This window comes from Capra hircus, chromosome 8 (genome assembly GCF_001704415.2).
Source record: "Capra hircus breed San Clemente chromosome 8, ASM170441v1, whole genome shotgun sequence".
NCBI lineage: Eukaryota > Metazoa > Chordata > Mammalia > Artiodactyla > Bovidae > Capra > Capra hircus.
Window position 1 is genome coordinate 48720593 of NC_030815.1, and position 23043 is coordinate 48743635.

The window sequence follows — 23043 nt, forward strand, 5'->3', positions numbered from 1 at the left end:
TGGCCAAAGTACTGGAGTTTCAGTTTCAGCATCATTCTTTCCAAAGAAAACCCAGGGCTGATCTCCTCTACAATGGACTGGTTGGATCTCCTTGCAGTCCAAGGGACTCTCAAGAGTCTTCTCCAACACCACAGTTCAAAAGCATCAATTCTTCAGCACTCAACCTTCTTCACAGTCCAACTCTCACATCCATACATGACCACAGGAAAAACCATAGCCCTGACTAGACAGACCTTTGTTGGCAAAGTAATGTCTCTGCTTTTGAATATGCTATCTAGGTTGGTCATAACTTTTCTTCCAAGGAGTAAGTGTCTTTTAATTTCACGGCTGCAGTCACCATCTGCAGTGATTTTGGAGCCCCCCAAAATAAAGTCTGCCACTGTTTCCACTGTTTCCCCATCTATTTCCCATGAAGTGATGGGACCAGATGCCATGATCTTCGTTTTCTGAATGTTGAGCTTTAAGCCAACTTTTTCACTCTCCTCTTTCACTTTCATCAGCTACTACTATTATTAACTGTTCTCTACAAGAATGTCAGTTTTATTTGAGAGACTAAGCACATGGAAATGACTGTTCTTTTAATTATGCTCATTTAGCTACACTGTAGAAAGGTTTCTTTTTTTTTTTTAGGAAATGCCAGTTTCAGTCAACAATCTCTGGGAGGATAGAACCACTGGGCTAAGTGAATATGAAGAGGGAAAATGTCTTCTTTTTCATTTTTGTGTTGAGAAAGGGAAAGGGCATATGGAACTTTGATGTCAATGCATTGATTTGTTTTCTCTTCTTTATGATCTTTGTTCTTTGTTTTGTTAGTGTTCTTTCCTCCTCTGCCATTGGTAGGTGTCACACAGAAGGATCATTGCCTTCTGGACTTCTCAGTTTCTTTGACCTGTGTCTGGATCTTTCCTACAACCACTCTAGCTTTGATGAAATCTATTTTCCTACAATTCATTTTTTTTAATACCTAGGATTTTGCAGAGAAAACCTTAGTTGTCACTTCTCTACCTCCAAAAAAAAAAAAATTGTGGTGAAACCACTTTCAAGTCTAAAAACTCGAGTTTATAAGCTTTGGGGTCGAATGTATATTTCACCCATAATATATATGGAATATATATAGGGTGAATGTGTTTGTGCGTCTTCAGTTGCTCAGTTGTGTCTGACTCTTTGCGACCGTATGGACTGTAGCCTGCCTGCCAGGCTCCTCTGTCTGTGAAATTCTCCAGGCAAGAATGCTAGAGTGGGTTGCCATTTCCTTCTCCAAGAGATTTTCCTGACGTAGGGCTTGAGCCCAGGTCTCCTGCACTGCAGCAAATTCTTTACTATCTGAGCCACCAGAGAAGCCCATGTATGATGTAAGGGGTATTTTTTGAAATATTTTAATTTGCTTCTCTTTTTTGCTTTTAGGTATAGTTATACTTATTTGCCAGGGATTGTGTATGGGGGATGGGGAAAGGGTGGGCCATGGTGCTAATTAGAATAGCAAAAGCATAAAAGGCCAGGAAGGAAGGAAAGAAAAAAGGAGGAAGGGAAGGATGGGTCAGTATTCTATGCTCAGAACTCTATATCAGAGGGTTTCACATGTATTTTCAGGGAAAAGCTTGCCACGGAAACCTGGAGACAAATGTTCTCCAGTTAATGAATAACTGTAATGACTAATAAGCTGGAAGTCCACTGCTGTCAATAAAACATGATGAGTGAACCTGGCTGAGGCAGCCCTTGGGTAGTTGTTACTGGAGAACACAGATAACACAGATAACAACCATGAAATGATATGAAATCACTGGGAGCCAGGTGGATGATCAGATGTCCTAGGAGAGGAGCACCTGCTCCAGCCTTTCTGCAGATAGACCAGTGCATCCAGTTACATCACTTGGGGGGCATGTTTATCAACAGCACACATTTTAAGAAATTTTGTAGAACTCAGTACCCCTCTACAAAACGAAATGAATCAAATACAAAATGTCCAACTGGGGCTTCCCAGGCTGTGCTAGAGGTAAAGAACCCACCTACCAACGCAGGAGACATAAGAGACATGGATTCAGTCCTGGAGTCAAGAAGATCCCCTGTAGGAGGGCATGGCAACCCACTCCAATATTCTTGCCTGGAAACTTCCATGGACAGAGGAGCCTGGCAGGCTACAGTTCATACATAGGGTTGCAAAGAGGTGAACATGATTGAAGCAATTTAACATGCATTCATGCATGCACAATGTCCAATTAGGCATTGAATTCCTTTTAAGTTTCTATAAAAACTGTCACTGTGTTCTGAGAGTAAGATGGTACCTAAAGAATGGACTAAATTCTGGAAATAGAGGTCTGACTGTCATATGAGCTTAGCTTTATCTTGGTAAGCAGAGGCTGAAATTTGCTCCCCATTAACTTCCCTCCTCCTGTAATAATGCTTCTCCATCAGCAATGCTTCAAAGCTAGAGACCCCAAGAAAACCAGTGTTCCCCAGGAGGTGCTTTGCTGAATGAGTCAGGACAAAGGGCCTGATGCAGAGAGTAGCTAAGAGTGTTCCCTGGTTTTTCTTGGGCAATGAAAATGAAAATTAGGAAGACTGGGGAAACTAGCAACTTGCTATTGAATCTTAAATGATTATCAAAGGACGATGGCTTTTATTAATCTGTGAAATTTCAACCTGAGACGCAAATTCAGTTTTTTCTTCCTTTTCCATTCTCTGATTTAAGAGAATGCTTTTGTTTGGTTTTTCTTAGTCAGTAAGAATTGGACAGATCACTTTACTTTCTCTGAGGTGTGAGTTGAAAGCCCATTCTTGCCTCTCTCCTCCCAATTAATTCCCCAGGCCTGAAGTGAGTGTTAAAATGTGAAATCTCCCTGCCCACGCCCACTGCTTAACATTTGTCCATGACTTTTCGTCACATTTAAAATAAAACGCTCACCTTTTACCTTTCCTTAAGAGGCCCTACACACACTGTCGTTTGGTTTCTTCATCTGCATCTGTTTCCATTTTCCTTTATTCATTGTACTCCAACTGGAAGCCTTTAGGTTTGTTCCTCAATTGTCCCGAGCTCTGGCGTCCCTCATGGTATTTGTCCCTGCATTTTCCTCTGCTTGAGCTGCTCTTCCCCAACTCTGGGCATTGTTGCCTGTTCCTTTAACTTCAGATCTCTGCTCAAATGTTACCTTCTTTCATTTCAGCCTCTGCTTACTAAGATGAGGCCAGGCTCACATGAGAGTCAGACCTTCCTCTACAAACCCATCTAAAGCAACCCCTTTCAGTATTTTACCTTCTTCCCTCCAGGACTGATCTGGATAAATTATTATATATACTTTTACAAATATATGATTATAATGTAATGTAGTATATATTATGATGGATGTATACTTCTTTATGTCTTTTTAAATTATTACATATTTCTTGTTTCGACACCTCAGTAAAATATAAGTTGTATTAGGGCAGCAATCCTGTCTCTGATATTATGTTTCACATCTAAGATAATTCCTGACAGAAGGTAAACATGTGAAAAATGAATGAATGGACTTCAGCTTCTGCACTATCTATGAAATGCCCCATCTGCTCAGAACAGCACAGGATGGTCTATAGGATGTGTGTGTGTGTGCTTGTCACTCAGTTATGTCCAACTCGTTGTGACTTCATGGACTGTAGCCCGCCAGGCTCCTCTCCATAGACGATGTGGTAAATTTTGGAAAGAATATTGTTGCTTCAGAGAAAAAGAGGAAGAAGCACAGTAATTATAATTATAATGATAGCTAACTACTGGCCAGGCATTGTAGTAACTGTAATAGGGAGGAACTTTTGTGTTCTGTTATGTTAACCACTAAAGGGATGTTGCCTGTAAGTTTAAATTATACATAATGGCCTATTTCTGGGAATCCTGCCTTCAAGGTAACAAGCATTAAGCTAAAATATCTGTTTAGCTCATGAGGAACATTCTCACCAGGTCCACCTATAAATGACTAAAGGAAGGAAGAAATTAACACATTCCCTCTGGAAGCTAGCTGGAACTAGGAAATGTCTGACTTTTTCCCTCGCCTTTTAGTATAAAGGAAGCCTAACTTCTAAACCAGTCCAGATAGTTCTTTGGGGGCGTAACTTTACCATCTTCTTAGTTTGCTGGCTTTCTGAATAAAGTCATTATCCCTTGCCCCAACAACTCATCTCTTGGTTTATTGGCCTGTTGTGTGTGAGAAGCATGAGCTTGGGCTCAATAACATAACCAGTTTATATACATTTTCTCACTTAACTGTGTTAACTCAAAGAATAAAATGAACTCTTCAAATGGCAACTCTGGCTGCCGAGCAAAAGGCAGGAAGATGGACTCTAAAGATGTCGTCATTGCGTAGATTGCACATCTACTTTCATCATGTTAACATTGTCTCTTTCTGGATAGAAAAAAAAAATGGTAGAGCCTGTAAAAGTGAAAAAAAATCAATGTGTTGCAATGAGATGACCCAATTTGGAAGACGCCACAACTTGGCTTGTCTTGTTTTGCCCCCTCTCTCCAACTTTTATTTTCTTTTTAATAGGTCAGTTTGGCTCATCAGTGGCTTCATACTTCCTTTTCTTGAGATGGATGTATGGAGTAAACATGGTTCTCTTTATCCTGACATTCAGCCTTATCATGTTGCCAGAGGTAAGATTCTGACTTCTAGTTTATAAAACATGCTGTTACAAGCTTCTTATGCAAGCACTCTACTAAAAAAGCTCCACTCTTTAAGAGCAGAATGCCTATCTAGCTACTTATGCAGTTAGAGGAATAGTATCTGTAACAAATTAATCTTCAAAATGGTGTCCATCAACCAAAGGTCCTAATTCTTCTCCAAAGAGTATGTGGCCTCCTGAAATAATAAATAAAATGTGTATGCATGTTTAAATGTACATTTCTCTGTGGAAAGTTTCACAGATTCTATCAGATTCCCAAGGTGGTCCCTATGCCCAAATATTAATTACTCAAGAGAAAGACTTTGACATCTTGTGAGTTGCATGTATTTAGTTTGCCAAGTTTGCTTTCAAAAAAATACTATTTAATGCAACTTTGCAAAAGCAGAGGAGAAAAGGAAAGATATAAGCATCTGTATACAGAGTTCCAAAGAATAGCAAGGAGAGATAAGAAAGCCTTCTTCAGCGAACAATGGAAAGAAATAAAGGAGAACAATACAATGGGAAAGACTAGAGATCTCTTCAAGAAAATTAGAGACACCAAGGGAACATTTCATGCAAAGATGGACTCAATAAAGGACAGAAATGGTATGGACCTAACAGAAGCAGAAGATTTTAAGAAGAGGTGGCAAGAATACACAGAAGAACTGTACAAAAAAGAGCTCACGACCCAGATAATCACGATGGTGTGATCACTCACCTAGAGCCAGACATCCTGGAATGTGAAGTCAAGTGGGCCTTAGGAAGCATCACTACAAACAAAGCTAGTGGAGGTGATGGAATTCCAGTTGAGCTATTTCAAATCCTAAAAGATGATGCTGTGGAAATGCTACACTCAATATGCCAGCAAATTTGGCAAACTCAGCAGTGGCCACAGGACTGCAAAAGGTCAGTTTTCATTCCAATCCCAAAGAAAGGCAATGCCAAAGAATGCTCAATCTACCGCACAACTGCACTCATCTCACATGCTAGTAAAGTAATGCTCAAAATTCTCCAAGCCATGCTTCAGCAGTACATGAACCATGAAATTCCAGATGTTCAAGCTGGTTTTAGAAAAGGCAGAGGAACCAGAGATGAAATTGCCAACATCCGCTGGATCATGGAAAAAGCAAGATAGTTCCAGAAAAACATCTATTTCTGCTTTATTGACTATGCCAAAGCCTTTGACGGTGTGGTTCACAATAAACTGTAGAAAATTCTGAAAGAGATGGGAATATCAGACCACCTGACCTGCCTCTTGAGAAACCTGTATGCAGGTCAGGAAGCAACAGTTAGAACTGGACATGGAACAGCAGACTGGTTCCAGATAAGAAAAGGAGTATGTCAAGGCTGTACTAAGACCAATTAACTAAGACCAGGAAACGAGACTGAGGTTGTGTACTTAACCGTAAGAAGTTAAATGACTCTGACTTCTTTGGATGCTTACCATACATGTTGGGTTAGGCTTTACTTAACCTACAAAGGATCTTTCCAGATATCAGTATTTCAAAAGCCAATTTGTTCAATACACCATTGGCAACAGCCAAAACTAATTGTTTTGAGTGACTTTTTATCCCTGTGGTTTCGAATCAGAGCCAGCTTTTGTATCAAGGCACCCAAGAATAATACTAGTGCCTTATATGCTTAATGAGTTTCAGCTTTTAATGTGCAAAGTACTTTCACTTCTTTTACTCACTGAGCCTCACAACAAATTTATAAAGTAGAATATAGTCGAGTTTTTCTTTCTCCATTTTAAAAATGTGGAATCTGAGTCACATAATGCTCATTGGACTTAGCTGATATCACAGAGTGAAGAGGTTGTTATTTTATTTTATTTTTTTAAAGCTGATCTGGAATGAGCATTCTTCTTATGTAACAAGATTTTGCACCCTGTTTTGCTAGTTTTATAATCTTTGAGATAATTTGGGGGTTTATATGACTATCTGGCTTGTAGAAGATGGTGGACTTAGATCATGCGGTGGGAAGTGGGAGGGGGATTCAGGATTGGGAGCTTGTATACACCCATGGTGGATTCATGTCAATGTATGGCAAAACCAATACAGTATTGTAAAGTAAAATAAAGTAAAAATAAAATTTAAAAAAACAAAACAAAACAAAACAAACAAAAAAAGAATCAAAAAAAAAAAAAAAAAAAGTCCTAAGAAGTCTGAGGTCATAAGTACAGTACATCTCCTAAGCAAAAACTTTAAGCAATGCAGCAGAATGTATTTCACCTATTTCGAGTTAACCCCAACTTTGGTTTTGCTCTTCTCTAAGGAAACCTGAAACTCTATCACCAGTTACTACGACACTTCTCGGTGTCAGATGCAGGGTAGACACGGAATCTTATCAGCTGCATTTACTCTTTTCCCCCTACACCATGCTGCCTCCATGTGGACGAATGAAAGGTTGTTGCTAACTCATTCCAACTGTAGAAAATTGTAGGACGCTCCTGGGTTGGGAAGATCTTCTGGAGAAGGAAATGGCAACCTACTCCAGTATTCTTCCTGGAAAATTCCATGGGCAGAGGAGCCTGGCAGGCTACAGTCCATGGGGCTGTAAAGGGTAGGACATGACTGAGTGAGCACTGAGCACTCATATATAGTGCAGCAAGCTAATATGTGTTCAAGTCGATGTGTTCCCAGAGCTAGGAAGCATATTGGTTTTGGATGCTTTTTTTCCAGGTTGTATTAGATGTGGAGGGGCATCCTGTTTTCTGGGCATTGATTACCAACTCCAGCAAACAAACAGAAGAGGATGGGCTCACTGATTGCTGACTTTACAGAATCAACAGAGGGCAGGACTGGTTGCCTCCTGGCCACAATGCTGGGTTTTTCAGGGGTCTCCACCCAGCAGCCTTACTCAGCATTCCTCTGATGCGTTTGCCCTTTTGCCCTAAGTTCCTGCTCCCTGTGCAAACAGGAGACCCCAATCTTCTCTGTTTCCTGTGGCCTCCAACTCTGGGCAAAGAGAGCATGAGTAGAACCCAGCCTCTGTTCTCTTCTGTCTAAGGAAGCCAGAAGGACTGCTGTGGAAGCTGTGCAGTTTGGGTGGAGAGAAGGAGCAGAGGCTGATTCGCAGCCGTTGCCCAGTCAATCTCTGCACCTAGGTTTCCACCCACGTTCTTCCTCCTCCTCCGGCCACAGCCCCAGAGAAGGGATGTTTTCATGTTGCACAAGAAGCAGAATCTGCTTGGCCAATTTTGTGCCTACGCTGGGGCTAGAGGGGTACTTTTTTCCCTACTCTGTTCCATCTCTGACTTCTTCCCTCCCTAATCACATGTCTTCTAATCTGGTAGCACAAGGTCTGGGCAGTAAACCTGAATCAGTGATGAAGCAGACATCACAGTCAGGGTGCAGTCTTCCCTCCTAGTTAAAAAGTGAAAGTGTTAGTTGCTCAGTCATGTAAAACTCTTTGTGACCCCGTTGACTCTCTCCCACCAGGCTCCTCTGTCCGTGGGATTTTCCAGGCAAGAAAACTGGAGTGGGTAGCCACTCCCTTCTCCAGGGGATCTTCCCAACCCAGGGATCAAAGCCAGGTCTGCATGGCAGGCAGATTCCTTACCATCTGAGCCACCAGGGAAGCCCCTGCTAGTTGACACCCTCTAATTGTATGAGTGACTCTCCTTCTTCTCTTCCTTGACATGAGGGGGAGATTCTCCACCACTCCAACCCCTGAGGGGTATTCCCATCTGACTGTGTGGGTAGTATGTTTTTTTTTGAAAACTATTGTCCCCCAAAGGCCACCTCTCTCCTTTCCAGACCTCCTAAATGAGACTAGTATGGCAGTGGTGGTGGGTAGTAGGGTTCTCAGCAAGCCTCTGGGCTAAGTGGTTGGTTAGACTGCTGGTGGTCTGCTGAAGTCAGAATGCAGGGTCCTTAGGGTTCCCTTTGTTCTTAACTCTGGATTTAGTAGTCAGTTCCCAGAAAAGGGGACCCCACATACAGACCCACAGAGTCCCCATGAAAAAGTTTCAGAAGAGTTCTAACCAAAACCATTTGTGATCACATGTGTGGCTCAGACTTTGTTTCCAATTGTCAACTGCTTTCTTTGTTTTTCCATGTAGTACCTCTGGGGTTTGCCATACGGCAGTTTACCTAGGAAAACGGTTCCCAGGGCTGAGGAGGCATCAGCAGCTAACTTTGGTGTCCTGTATGACTTCAATGTAAGTATTCCCACGTAGCTGTGTGGTGACAGATTTTTCCGTATTCTGTAATTCCATGGCCCCTATTCTGTAGCTGAATAAAGGTCTTAAGAGAGAGGGCTCTGCCCCCTTTAAAAAAAAAAAGAAAAAGGAAGGAAAAGCAAATGGAGTTTAGGAATATGATAAGATGATTAAATGGGAATATAGATTATTGAATGAACATTCAGTTCAGTTACTTAGTCATGACCGACTCTTTTTGACCCCTGGACTGCAGCACACCAGGCTTCCCTCTCCCTCACCAACCCCTGAAGCTTACTCAAACTCATTTCCATTGAGTCGGTGATGCCATCCAATCATCTCATCCTCTGTCGCCCCCTTCTCCTCCTGTCTTCAATCTTTCCCAGCATCAGGGTCTTTTCAAATGAGTCAACACTTTGCATCAGGTGGGCAAAGTTTTGGAGTTTCAGCTTCAACGTCAGTCCTTCCAATGAATATTCAAGACTGATTTCCTTTAGGATGGACTGGTTGAATCTCCTTGCTGCCCGAGGGACTCTCAAGAGTCTTCTCCAACACCACAGTTCAAAAGCATCAATTCTTCAGCGCTCAGCGTTCTTTATGGTCCGACTCCCACATCCATACATGACTACTGGAAAAATCATAGCTTTGATTAAACAGACCTTTGTTGGCAAAATAATGTCTGCATTTTAATATGCTGTCTAGGTTGGTCATACCTTTCCTTCCAAGGAGCAAGCGTCTTTTAATTTCATGGCCACAGTCACCATCAGCAGTGATTTTGGAGACTCCCCCCACCCCTCAAACAGCCTCTCACTGTTTCCATTGTTTCCCCATCTATTTGCCATTAAGTGATGGGACTGGATGCCATGATCTTAGCTTTCTTCATGTAAATATTATTGTCACTGTTTGGAAAAGGACAAAGCAAGAGTTTGCAAATGTGCTTTTTGGAATATCTTGTTGTATTCCTCAGGTTTTGATATTTTGTATTAGCATCTTCCCCTCTTACACATGTCCAGTTAGCATTATTAAAGAGTCAATACTAAATAAAACTAGAGTTAAACAATACCAAATTCTAACTTTTATATAAAATGAAAATGATTATCACTCAATTGTGATACCCAAATGAGCATTATTCAATCATAGCACTAAAATGAGTATTACACTTTGAGCTCCCCTGGGTGGGGATTATTACGGCAGGGATTCATTTTTGCCTATCATTTTGGAGCGTGATTCAAGTCTGTGACAATGATTCAGTTCTACACATTCTTCTTAAATGTGTAGTGGCCAGATTAGAGATGTTCTGAAGTGTATAGGATCAGAAAATAGGATGGTGGAGATTGGGGAATTAATAATTCAAGAATCTTTGAAGGGTAGCAAATGAGAATAAAATTTTATGTAGAGTGGGGAATGAAGGAAGGAGAGGAAAATGAGCGTCGTCATATTTATATTATTAATATGCATATTTCAGAGATGTTTTGAATTCTGCCCTCAACCTCTCTAAATTGTGAGTTTCCTAAAGAAGGGATAACATCTGCAGCATCTTCGTTGAAGCCCTTGACATAATACTCAACCATCGAGACTTCATGAATCTTGTTTCCTGGGAATCCTGAGCAAGGGGGAGGATTTGTAGAGCACTGAAATAAGAATCAAAGAATTTAATTGATGTGAGCAGTACCAGCAAATATAAACTTTAGGAAAGTTTTCCAGCCTCTGACTCAACAAGGCAGCTATAGAATAAGCGCAAGCAGAGTGACAGCCTCCACTTTGTGGCCTCTGGAATGCTAATTTACACCTGTCAGTTGGAATTTTCACTTGAATTCAATGTTTATTAAATATAAACATGCCCTGGTTTTACAAAGATGAATGTGACATGGTTCTTGACCTCAAGGAAATTATGACAGTAGAAGAAAGCTCTTACACAGGCGACTAGTATACCATGTGTTCTGCACTTAGTAAAATGAAGGAGAAAAAAATACCGGGGAGCCCTGAGGAAGCAGGTTGTTTATTTTGCTTGCGTGTCTGGATTTCAGAGAAGTTATGGCCTTTGAGTTAGATTTGACTTCTTATCTTTTATTTCTCCTTTCTATTACTTCTACTTCTTCCATTTCTCCCTTCCTCTCCTTCCCCCCCATTTACATTTCAATTAATTTATTACTACGCAACCCACTCCAGTACTCTTGCCTGGAAAATCCCATGAACCGAGGAGCCTGGTGACGCTAAGAGTCAGGCACGACTGAGCAATTTCACTTTCACTTTTCACTTTCATGAATTGGAGAAGGAAATGGCAACCCACTCCAGTATTCTTGCCTGGAGAACCCCAGGGACAGAGGAGCCTAGTGGGCTGCTGTCTATGGGGTCACACAGAGTCGGACACGACTGAAGTGACTTAGCAGCGTACATCCCCCATACGATTTCTATTTCTCATTCTCGTCCTCTGATTAGTAACATAATAAGCTTCTACTCTGGTTAATAAGACCAAGAACTAATAATATTACTGGCATTTTCTGATGTTTTAGTCATATCAGGGAAAGGAAGAACTAAAAGTATGAATAAAAGACGTTTTGACTCTTAAACACATATTTTTGAAGTTTCTACACTTACAAATTTGTCAAGTAACTGAAATGAAACAATGTCCATTTTGCAAACAATGTCTGTTTGAGATTTTTAGAGGTATTAATTAACGGAGAAAGACAAAGAGGAAGGTGGCACTGGGAGAGTTGCTAAGGAGTGGACTAGAGAGTCTAGGAGGTGAACACAGGAGGAGACTAGGGGAAAGGTTTGGGGAATGAATATATTTTCTAAAATTTTTATTACTGCCCTCAACAGCTTTCTCCTGTTCAGTTTGGTGAAATATTATTTTTTAATTGTGCACCAGATCTTAGTTGTGGCATGCAGCATCTGGATCTAGCTCCCTGACCAGGGCCTGAACCCAATGCCCTCTGCACTGGGATCCCAGAGTCTCAGCCACTGAACCACTAAGGAACTTCCCAGTTTGGTGAAACACTATTTACTGTGGATAGAGGAAGATGGAAACTGGAAGATCCTATAATTCACTTAGGCCAACCTAGAAATTATGCTAAGGCCATGAGAGATTATTGAAAGGTCAAGAAAAAAAAAAGTAATGGTATGCACTTATTTTTTTCTTAATTTTTTTCTGAGGACTGTGATCACTCAATTGTTTGACATATCACAAATAAGAGACTTAAGAGAGTAATGAGAGTTTTAATCCCATAGAGACTTTCTCACATTAAATCCCATTTCTCACATTTAATCCCATGTCTCACATTAAAAAGTTAGGGAAACGTTGAGTCATAGAAGCATGTTTAAGGTCTTATGGCTAATAAAAGCCTCTTAATCTAGTGTTCTTTCTCTGTCTTGTATCACATCAGTCATTTTTTGGTCATAATTTCCAACATCCTTCTCATTGACAATTTCTGGAACACAGACTGACTCCATTTAATGCTGTATCTTGCAAGGGGAAAAGCAGTTGAGCTGTTGGATCCTTTTTCCACCTTTTGTAATAAACATGCAATTCCTAAATTAGCTTCTCAAGTAGAAAGGTTCAATATTTAACCTTGCCTGAATTCTTTACTTGCTGTTCTGAACACTCACTTCATAGAGATGCCCTCTCTGTATTATCAAGTGATATAACTGGACAGCCCACTGTTTCATCTATCATAGTACCATGGCGGAAACCTTTGGCCAGATATCCTTGAGGTCCCTGGAAACCCAGAATTCTGTACTTCCAAAGAGCTTAGAGATGCCAGGAGAAAAAGTTTTAGGCTCAGGGTAGAGACGACTGGTGCCTAAATGGTCTCATCAGAACATGAGCTTTTTTTCCTTCATTTAAGAATGTTCATATATCAGATTAGGTAAGCAGTGTCATATAGACACAGGTAAAGAAAAGCAAAATCAACTTATAGAACACTGTAAAATAGATGCAAGCATGACCTCTTGTGGTAGAAGATCCTATAAGTCGGGAAGGATCAGAAAATTTTCAGGGTGGAGGTGGCAAGTTTGTCGGGAGCTGCTTCTCTGTTGAGTTTATGTTAGAACCTTGGAATGTCTCTCTGGACGCTCCCTCTCCTCACTCAGAAGTATCCCCTTGGAGCTCATCCAAATTCCCTTTAATTAATAGCAGTTGAGTACCATTTGATATATGCAAGGCCAGCCAGTCTCATGGATTCTCAAAGTCACCATTTACAAAGCACCATATTTTCAATTTATTTTCATTATATACCCAGTGGTGGGTCTTACTGGGTAAGAGGAAAGTATATTTTACTAAAATAGTAAGAAATAGGAAGGTGGTATAATATGGATATTATGAATCAAATTGACAGAAATAGTATTATTTGAAGCAATAGAATTAGAACAGGTTTAAGTCAGTAAGAAGAGGATGTCTTTGTTGGCATGATATTTGGAGACACAAGAATGATGTAGGAATGATGAAGATACTATAGAGCTTTGATATTCTTGTGAGAGAGAGAGGGAGGAACTGAGGTGGAATTTGGAATGAGCTTGCACTGTTGTTAGACAGTGAGATCATGTGAGTAAAGATTTGAGCTGTGAGTTAAGGGAAATGCATTTAGCTTTCCAGCTTGAGGGCATTTTGTACATTGTGGATAGAGATAAATGATGAGTCAAACTTTGTCTTCCCTTTTCCCCTGGTCATCACAGATATGGGAGATATGGAGAGGAGAGGAGAGGAGAGTTTATACCCATTATGTATTAAACAGGCACATACATTAAATTTTATCTTTATATAACAACGCTTCAAGATGAAGATAAATAATCTTTTTATATTTGAGGAGATTGGGACTCAGGGAGGTTCACTGGTTTCCCAAAGACGGCAGAGGTAATTAAAGAAGGTATTGAAATTCAAACTAAAATGTGGCTGACAATGTAAAATTGTTTGTTTTACTCTAACATATCATCTCAAGCCTATGTCTTCTGCCCACTTTTGCCTCATCTCATTTTTGAGTTCTATCCTCAAAGGAGACTGTCACAAACGGTCTAAATGTTGATAAACAGCAGGTTAGGTCCTTGTTTTATTGGCATCAATATTTCTTTTAAGTAGTGATCTTCTAAAGCGAGGGCACCCTCTCTCAGACAGTCTCAGTTCTCGAAGTTCCTTCATCTCTTACTGTACCAGCCACATTTAGAAGAGATATTTTTGTGATTCACATATGGAATGATGCATTTTTTCTTTAGAAATGTTTCAGTAGTTTAAATGCATCTTTGTTTTTAGAGAACTCCCCTTTTTAAAATTGAGGTAAAATTGACTAAAACATTATATTCATTTTAAGGTATGTAGCATCATGATTTAGTATTTTTATATATGTTGCAAATGGTTACCACAATAAGTCTAGTTATGACTCTTACTGTACATAACACAGTTACTGAATTTGTTTTTCTTGTGATGAGAAATGTTAAGATTCACTCTGTCTGCTGAAAACAATGCGTAACCTAAAAGTTGAAAATTATGCTTTATTCAGTGGCTTTACTGAGATTCATAGCCTGGGGTGGCAGTCTCTCAGATTGCTCTGGGGATTGTTCCAACGAGGTAAGGGGAGTGTCAGGATATATAGGAGTCTTTGCTGGGAAAAAACAAAAACAAAATGCAGCCCATATAGTGGACCATAAAAGGATTACTGCTAGTCACAAAAAAAGCAAACCTCTCAAGTTAATAATTTTAGTGCATTTGTTTGTATGAGGAAGTTGCAAGAGTCTGGTTTCATTGAAATGATTCATTTCTTAACTATATGGCCTGGTATCCTATTTTTCTCTCCTGAATTGTCTTAAAAGTGTATGGTTGAGGGTACCTGCAGTGGCGAATGGCTTGATGGCTGCAATGTCCTCTGTTTACTGAAATGGTGGGCAGCTTTGTCCATGATTCTTTTAGCAATTTTCAGATATGCAATACAGTATTATTAACTACAGTCACCATGCTGTATGTTATATCTCCATGACTTCCTCATTTTATAATTGGAAGTTTGTATTTTTTGCCTCCCTTTACCCATGTCACTGTCTTTTGAAGGAAGTCTTAGCAGCTGCTGTATTGTTGTTGATGGTATCTACTCTTGAGACCCCCACTGGGGGTAGCCCACCAGACTCCTCTGTCCTGGAATTTCCCAGGCAAGAATACTGGAGTGGGTTGCCATTTCCTTCTCCAGAGGATCTTCTCAACCCAGGGCTTGAGCCTGTGTCTCCTGCATTGCAGGCAGTCTATTCTTTACCCACTGAGCCACCAAGGAAGTGTATATTGGGATTACTTAGTTTCTGCAAGTTTCACGGCATGGCCCCTTAGCCAAGGCTATTGTCTCAGCCTAGGCCAAAGCTGACCTGCAGACTCTGAACTCCTAGAACATAAATAATTCCCCAGTGAGGGCAAAAGTATTACCCCATGCCAGGCTGCTAAGCCTCCTGTAGATTCCCAAATCCATCAGAGATATGGCTCTTCCCTGTAATGGAGATACTAAGGTTGGAAGGGGTGAGCATCCTCTCACCTGTGTATGTGATAAGACTCCTATAAAGGCTGCACTGAACAGAGGCAGGTGCCGCTCAGGCATATGGTGCTGGGATTGGCAGCATCTAAGGGCTGTTCACCCCTGGCTTCCACATTTGCTTCACTTCCTCAATGTCCAGTGCAGATCTCTCTGATTCAACAGGCTCATTTGGTTTGGTTTAAAATGAGGCATATCAAATTCTGCTCCCATTCATAGGTCTTTTTCTTGCTTCATAGGCTTCTTAACCTACTATTTCTGGACTTGTTTATGACACTTTTTTATAGCCCATAACAGGAAAGATCCCTGGGTCTACTCTTAGCTTTCTTGGTATCCTTTTGTTCTCCTGAATTTGGAGAACTGATTCTTTGGGATCTTCTTTCTTTGCTTCAGCAACAACTCCTATTATTCAGCATCTCCTTTAAGCTGTACCTGCCAAACCAAAGATGAGCTTTCTTTTTGCAAAACTTTGGGATGCCTATGATCCTAATACTATACTTACAACATGAAAATGTTGTTTTCTTCTTTAGAAATAATCACAGAAACAAGTCTTCTTCTCATTAATTAAGTGAACATTTATTGAAGATTTGCCAGGTGCCAGTCGTGTGCCAGGCATTAAGGAAAGTTGAACGAAAACCAACAAGACCTCTGTAATCAAATAATCATAGAAATAAACGTGATTGCAACTGTGCCATGTGCTATGAAAGAAAGCTAACCAGTATTAAGAGAACATGTATCAGGAAGCTTGGTTTATGGCCTAAGAGAGGGAGGTGGATAAGAGCAGGAGTTTTTCTGAGAAAGTAACATTTGAATTGGGCTTTGAAGAAGCAGAGAGAATAGACATTCTAGGCAGTGAGAACAGCATCTGCAAATGTCCTGTGATGAGAAAGGGTTGCCTTATTTAAAGGACAGAGTGAAGGCTGGTGAAACTAAAGCTGAGAATGTGAAGGGGCATCAAGGACAGATATCGTTAGAGAAATAAAAGGATATTAAAACATGTGAGACCATCTAGAATCTAGACCATAACACTTTACTTTTTCTCAGAGTAATTGAAAATAATTTGAGTGGTGAGTGAGTAGTGACATTATCAAACTTGGATTTTGAAAAGATCAACAGGTTGGAGAAAGGCAAGATTAATGTGAGGAGACCAAAGGAGAGTCTATCAATATGTCCAGAGGTGAGCGACTAAGATTGTTTAGAAGAGCTCAGTTTACCTGGGAGGAATTTGTTAAGGAATTTGCTAGGACTATATCTAAATATTGGCACCAACCTAATAGGCCGAGCTTGGTAAATTCAGCTGAAAGGCTGAGTTGTTGAGTTAGATTAGAACCTTGCAACCTATTAAATTATATTCTGTGATATAAAAAAGCAACCCCAAGTTATCAGTCTAACTTCAGCTGTGACAAATAGATTACTTAAGTTTACAAATTTTTGAAAGCAATTCAGTAAAAACTCTATCCAATATTTCATCATCATATATCACTTATGGATATTATTTACTTATATATTGTACTTGAAATTATTTACATTTGATAATCTTAAATATTTGAAATAAAATATATGCTGTTCATATTGGATCTTAAAACTTCTGAATTTAAGTTTTTTTCTAAGCCATTTCAATATTTCCTCTACATTTTGGGGGTATTTTTATTTCCTCAAAAACTCCTTTTAAAATACTAAGATAATACTGAAGTGTTCCCAGTACAACCTGTGGCTAGATAACTACCCACATCACTTTTCGTGTATGACTTGACATTTCATGACTTTAAAGAAGTAGTGGACAGATTTATATAGAACGGCAAAACCCCATAATATAGTCCCTTTAATCTCCTCTTGTGCAATAAAAGATCATTTTACCTATGTAGAAAGAAATCACATGTAGCATCTCATTTTATAGCACCGGGATTGTCTCATTTATGAGTTTTAGGCAATTAGACAGTAGGAAAAATTGAAGAGTTTTGTCAGATATTTTCTTGGTGTTTTGACTCATTTAATCCCAACATAAGATCATTATTTTCATGTTTCTGTCTTGAATGATTTACTCTTTTATTAAAATGAGTAGTAGCAGAATGATAGAAAAGGGTGGTTTAGACGACAATTTGAAGGAGCTTAACTTAACTGAGGACTGCTAATGACTACCAGAAGCAATTTCTCTGTTCATTTAATCATTCCACAAAGATGAGTGTGGAATGCTAGAAATACAAAGATGATACATACTCCTTGTCTACAAGGACATTATGGTCTATTTGGACATGCAAACAAATGAATGCCATACAAGGTGACAATCTCAAGCTCACAGACGTATGTCCTGGGCACATGGAGGCATAATGAAGGAGGATTCAGTTTACTGGCTTTCTGAGAGGATCCAGTAAACAGTAACTCTTTCTGATCTGAATTCTAAATTTGAAAGGCGAGCCACGTTAATTCATTGACCTATCAGAGACGTCGCTATATCTTCCCTGGGCTGGAGTGAGTAAAAACCTAGAGGAGGGGTGGGATGAAGTTCATCTAGTGGCACTTTGTGCAAATGAAAGAAGCAATCATTCATTTCCTCATACACCTGACTGGGGTCTAGAGGACAGAGAAGTCTTTACAAAGGTATTTTCACCTAATTTTAAAGAAACAGTAGGAATAACCTAGGCTCTGAAATGGGGAGAATAACAGGGAATAGTATTCTTAGCAGACGGATCTGTATGTACAAAGGTATGGAGGCAATAGACAGTGCTGTGCACTCAGTATCTATGAGTGATTCAGCCAAGCTGGTATCTAAGGAGAGATAAGAGTGGTGGAAGATGAGTGTGCCACACGAAAAACAAGGGTGTAATCAGGCAGGACTGTCTCATTCATTATGCTGAAGACTCAGAGTTTATTTACTAGGCAGTGGAGAACATGACCGTTTTGAATCAGGATAGAAACATGGTCAGAGTTACCCTTTAGAAGACTCTCTATCAATATGGTACGGGTTTGTTTTCATAAGTTGAAGGCTGCTGCTGTTGCTAAGTCGCTTCAGTAGTGTCCAACTCTGTGTGACCCCATAGACGGCAGCCCACCAGGCTCCCCCATCCCTGGGATTCTCCAGGCAAGAACACTGGAGTGGGTTGCCGTTTCCTTCTCCAATGCATGAAAGTGAAAAGTGAAAGTGAAGTCGCTCAGTTGTGCCCGACTCTAGCGACCCCAAGGACTGCAGCCCACCAGGCTCCTCTGTCCATGGGATTTTCCAGGCAAAAGTACTGGAAGCTGAAGGCAGGGAGTCCTATAAATGGAGATGGTGTACAGAGAAGGGATGAGTATCAGATATGGTAATGAGGCAGAAACTAAGGGCTTAGTGAGTGGCTGCATGCATCGTATGGGTACAAACATGGGAAGATAGTGAAAATGTCCAAGTTTCTGGCTGAGGTAATCGTGGGTTGATGGATTATTTCCTGAGGTAGGAGGGAAAAGCTTTTAAAATGTTTGGGAGAACTTTTAAAATGTACTAAGGTCAAGATTCCTGTGGAACATTCAAGTGGAGTGAGATGTGTAATAGGTGTTGGGCATATGATCTAGAATTGCCACCTTTTTGTCAGTTGTGGATCATGACACAAACGGCAAATGGAATTTTGCTTTACAGAAGCCAGTATGGTTAAAAAGGGATTTGCATGTAGAGCTTTTCTTAAGGGTCTATGTAATCCAGTCTCCCATTCCATCTATGTATAACATTTAGCAAATATGTTCTCATTAAAAGTTAGTTAGATAAACAAGTACATGATTACCTGTGACCACATGATCAAAACATAACATTCTCGTAGATGTGTGTCGGTGTCTAAGCACTAGACCAGCAGCAGCATAGCATTCAGACCGAAATTAGAGACTTAGTAGATGATATGCAAGCATGGAACCCAGAATTGGACAAGAAGCTTCTGTGCTCATCTGAAACTTGGCTCTGACTGTGGTTTCTCTGTCACAGATTTGGGGATGGAAGAGTGTTCCCACAGGAAAAGCCATGTGCGCTGACATGGAAACCGAATGGAACCTTGGCTAGGCTAGGAGTCATTGCTATTTTAGTCACTTCCAGATGTCTGCTGTTGGAGTTTTAAGGGAAAGGGATCGACGGATGGCTTGTGGTGGGCCCACCGGGCGGAAGGGAAGAGGGAATCCTCTTTTAAGCCTTTCAGTGTTTTTAAAACCACCCTTCGATATGCTGCTGAGAGTGACTGGATAAAGCTTTTAAAAATTGTGCTCTTCAATAGTGCCTCCTCTTTCATTTACATGCTTCACTGCATAGGTAGAAATAGGCCAACTGAAGAAACCTTTGTTAAATAATCAGGATTCCAAAAAAAGGGACCTTACCCGCTTTGGTTGTGATCTAATATTTATGTAGTGCCACCATTGAACATATGCTGAATAATACATACGCCAGATGAGTTAGCTGCCCTGGTAGCTATTGTGCTAACCTAACAAGCTCACCAGATGTTTGCTACATATCTCCTTTCTCCTTTTATGTTGTTTTGAAGGTGGCTTTTAATCCCAGTACTGTTGTTGTGAGTTAGAAAAAGAAGTCAGCTTGTAATGTTTATACATGTGAGAATGAGGCCCTTCGAGGATGGGGATGAGAGCCTTTGAAATCTTTTCAAAAGGAGTGTCTGGGGGTCTTGGAACCACTCTAAATCAATCTAGGGGTCCTGGGGCTTTAGTTTCTTTGTTTTCCTGGATAAATAAGACATAAGTATGATGCAAGACCTGGTAGGAAAAGAAAACATAGGAGAAGCAGTATAGCACAGTGGTTAAGTATACAGATTTAAAATTAGATCCAGTTCAGGTTCAGACTGTTGCTTACTAGCTGCGTGAACATGGACAAGTAACTTAACTTCTCTGAAACTCAGTTTCTTCATCAGCAAAGTAGATATAAAGCTATAGTGTCTTTCTGCAGGTGGGGGGAGTCATGGTAAATAATACCACATGCGTTGTCAACTCAGGTTGTGAGCTAACCAGAAATAGGACAGACAGATGGAGGTCAACATGTCACGTTTATCATTGTTAAAGCTGGGATATTGAAGAATGTGCATCTTTTCATGGGCAAATGAGCTTCAGAACAGACTGTCCTACCCAGCTGTCCTAGACCAGGACAGGGTGCCCCTCACAGGGACAGAACACAGAGGGTGATCTCAAAGGAGGAGGAACAGTGGTGCCCCACCTTGTCCTCATTCCTCAGCCATGCTCTACTATCAGATGAGGTTCTCCTCCCTGGAGCCAGTATGAAGCAGTGGAGAGCGGCTTGGAGTGTTGCACTCATGGGTCTTCTCTATATGGAAAGTAACAAAACTAGAGGAAAATGATTGCCCCTAACAGGAGCCACTTCAAGAGGGTGCTTGTGAGGATTCTATAAGATGAAGTATTCAGCAAACTCTAACTGCTCAATAAAGTTCATTTTTATTTATTTTAAAAAAGGATTTGTTTATGTTATTTATTCTTTTTGGCTGTACTTTGTCTTTGTTGTGGTGTGCAGGCTTCTCACTGTGGTGGCCTCTCTTGCTGGGAGCTCTAGGCTCAGTAGTTTTGGCCCATAGACTTAGTTGCTCCACGGCATGCGTAATTTTCCCAGAGTAGGGATCAAATCCATGTCCCCTGCACTGGTAGGCGATTCTTATCCACTGTGCCACCAGGGAAGTCTCTGCTCAGTCAAGTTTATTGATTGATATTATTACTGCAATTATTATCTCTCCCTTCACAAAGCATAGTAGTTTTAAATCATTGCCAGAGAGATGAAGTTGAAGGGAAGAGGGGGAAGTAGGTGCACAGTAATACAGAAACAATGCCTCCAAACTAAGAGTGAAGAACACAGTGAATGACAGGAGAGAAGGATGGAGAATATTATAAGGGAAACAGCATCAAAATATGCCATGTTCTATGTATGGAGAGCAGTTACTTAATTGGCTTTGGAAGACAGTGATGCCAACCCGGGCAGATAATTTTTGGGAAAGAGCATGTAGTTGTATAAATAAACATGCTCATGTGGGGATAATAATCTTGATGAATAGAAGGTTGTATATATTAGTTGCAATGCCATCTCATCTGCTCCTTGTTTTTGCTAAGTATGAGCTGAAACATGGCCTCTGTACCTTACGGAGAACAAATCTAACTGTGGCTTAGGTGCCTGAAAGTGGAAACCTGCCATGAAACTTTGAGGAAGCACATTTCAGATTTTCCCCCAATATTAAGCAAGCTCTTAAAACTGTAAATCTAATGACACCATGAAGTGTGTTTTGATGTTTCAATCAATGGGCATTTCACGGTAATGGCTCCACAGCTGAGCAAGCCTATATTTGGTTAAAAATCGGATCTATTTAGAAGTCCCTGAGTTTCAAGTAAACCAAGAGGCTGTCAGTCAGTGTGGCAGCTGAAACAGTCACTCCATGAAGCAAAACAATAGGGCTCATGTCAGAGCTATCTCCCAAGTTTGAGAATTAATGTCATTTTGTTATTCTTCTTAGAAGTCAATCTTTTTTCTTTGAGTTGCTCTTCACAGCATCTGTTAAGCGGCTTTGTTGTTGGATTTTAGGGCTTGGCTCAATACTCCGTCCTCTTTTATGGCTATTACGACAATAAACGAACAATTGGATGGATGAATTTCAGACTGCCACTCTCCTATTTTCTGGTGGGGATCATGTGCATTGGATACAGTTTTCTGGTTGTCCTTAAAGCGTAAGTTTCATTGATCTCCTGGGAAGCAAGCAATGATTGCTGGAATCAAATGGGAAAGTTAATTTGGGAATTGGATTTTTTTTTTCTGCTTCATGTCTACAGAATGCAGAGTATATAAGAGACAAAATGTGGTTTTAATACCTGTACAAATGTTAGACTATTACATTTCCCAAACAGAAGGATTGAAAACAAGGGCAAGCCTGGGTTACAGTGATGGTTGTGTACCTATCCTGTGGTTAAGCTTATTTTAAAATTGTGCTCTTTTGTATTTTAAGGTATAGGTCAATGTTGCAAACAAGACAGGAAAACAGCTGCTGACCCCTCTTTTAGTGTGCAGAGAGATTTGTGACTTGCAGGATCAGCTCAATAGGCAGAATCTGTTGTTCTCTGTTCATTAAAAAACAACAACAAAAAAAACCACAAAAAACCAGAATAATCACTCATCCAAAAAATTTCAGCAGAAACAAATGGCCTTCAACGAGATTGTCATGATCAACTGTGTAATCATATTTTATCTTGGAAGAGGATTTATTAGAACATGGGAAAGAATTTCACTGGGGGAACTGATGAAACTGTAGATTATTTTTTCCCCCTGTTTGAAATATATTGTTAAAACCTCACTTAAAGACACTGCAGGAACCTTGCACAGTCATTTAAGGCTATGAATAACCCAACTTTTAGCTAATTTTCTGAACCAGTTTAGCAGAAGTGTTGAAACATCTCAATGAAGTCTCCCTTTTATTTAACTATGCACAAGATAAACTGAGCTTTTGCTTCATTGCAGGGAAGGACCTTTACTTGAGGGTCCAAGTCCACTTCAGCAGGAGCTCTCTGGAGCAGTCTGAAACAAGCTTTACGTCCTGTCCCTGCCAAACTTATTGGTTCCCCAAGAAAAACTATCACGTTTAGATTTTTAAGCCCTTTCAGAACTTGAAAAAGGCCTTAATGGAGACCCTGTACCCAAAATCTTTATCTATTTGTCCAAGTGTAATCAGAGACCCTAAGTATGTAAAATATCTGTCTACCTGCTAAAATAGTATCTCATTCTAAAAAATCTAACATATTTCTAGCCTTTTA

At 40.2% G+C, this 23043-nt stretch overlaps 1 protein-coding gene across 1 annotated transcript in view; it reads left to right on the top strand.

Moving 5' to 3' along the window:
* The window catches only part of TMC1 (transmembrane channel like 1), a 134660-nt gene that overhangs the window by 64456 nt on the left and 47161 nt on the right, over window positions 1-23043 (top strand). The window contains exons 8-10 of the mRNA XM_018052767.1: window positions 4512-4618; window positions 8690-8788; window positions 21824-21966. Coding sequence (XP_017908256.1) covers window positions 4512-4618; window positions 8690-8788; window positions 21824-21966 — 349 coding nt within the window. The remainder of the gene's footprint in view (window positions 1-4511; window positions 4619-8689; window positions 8789-21823; window positions 21967-23043) is intronic.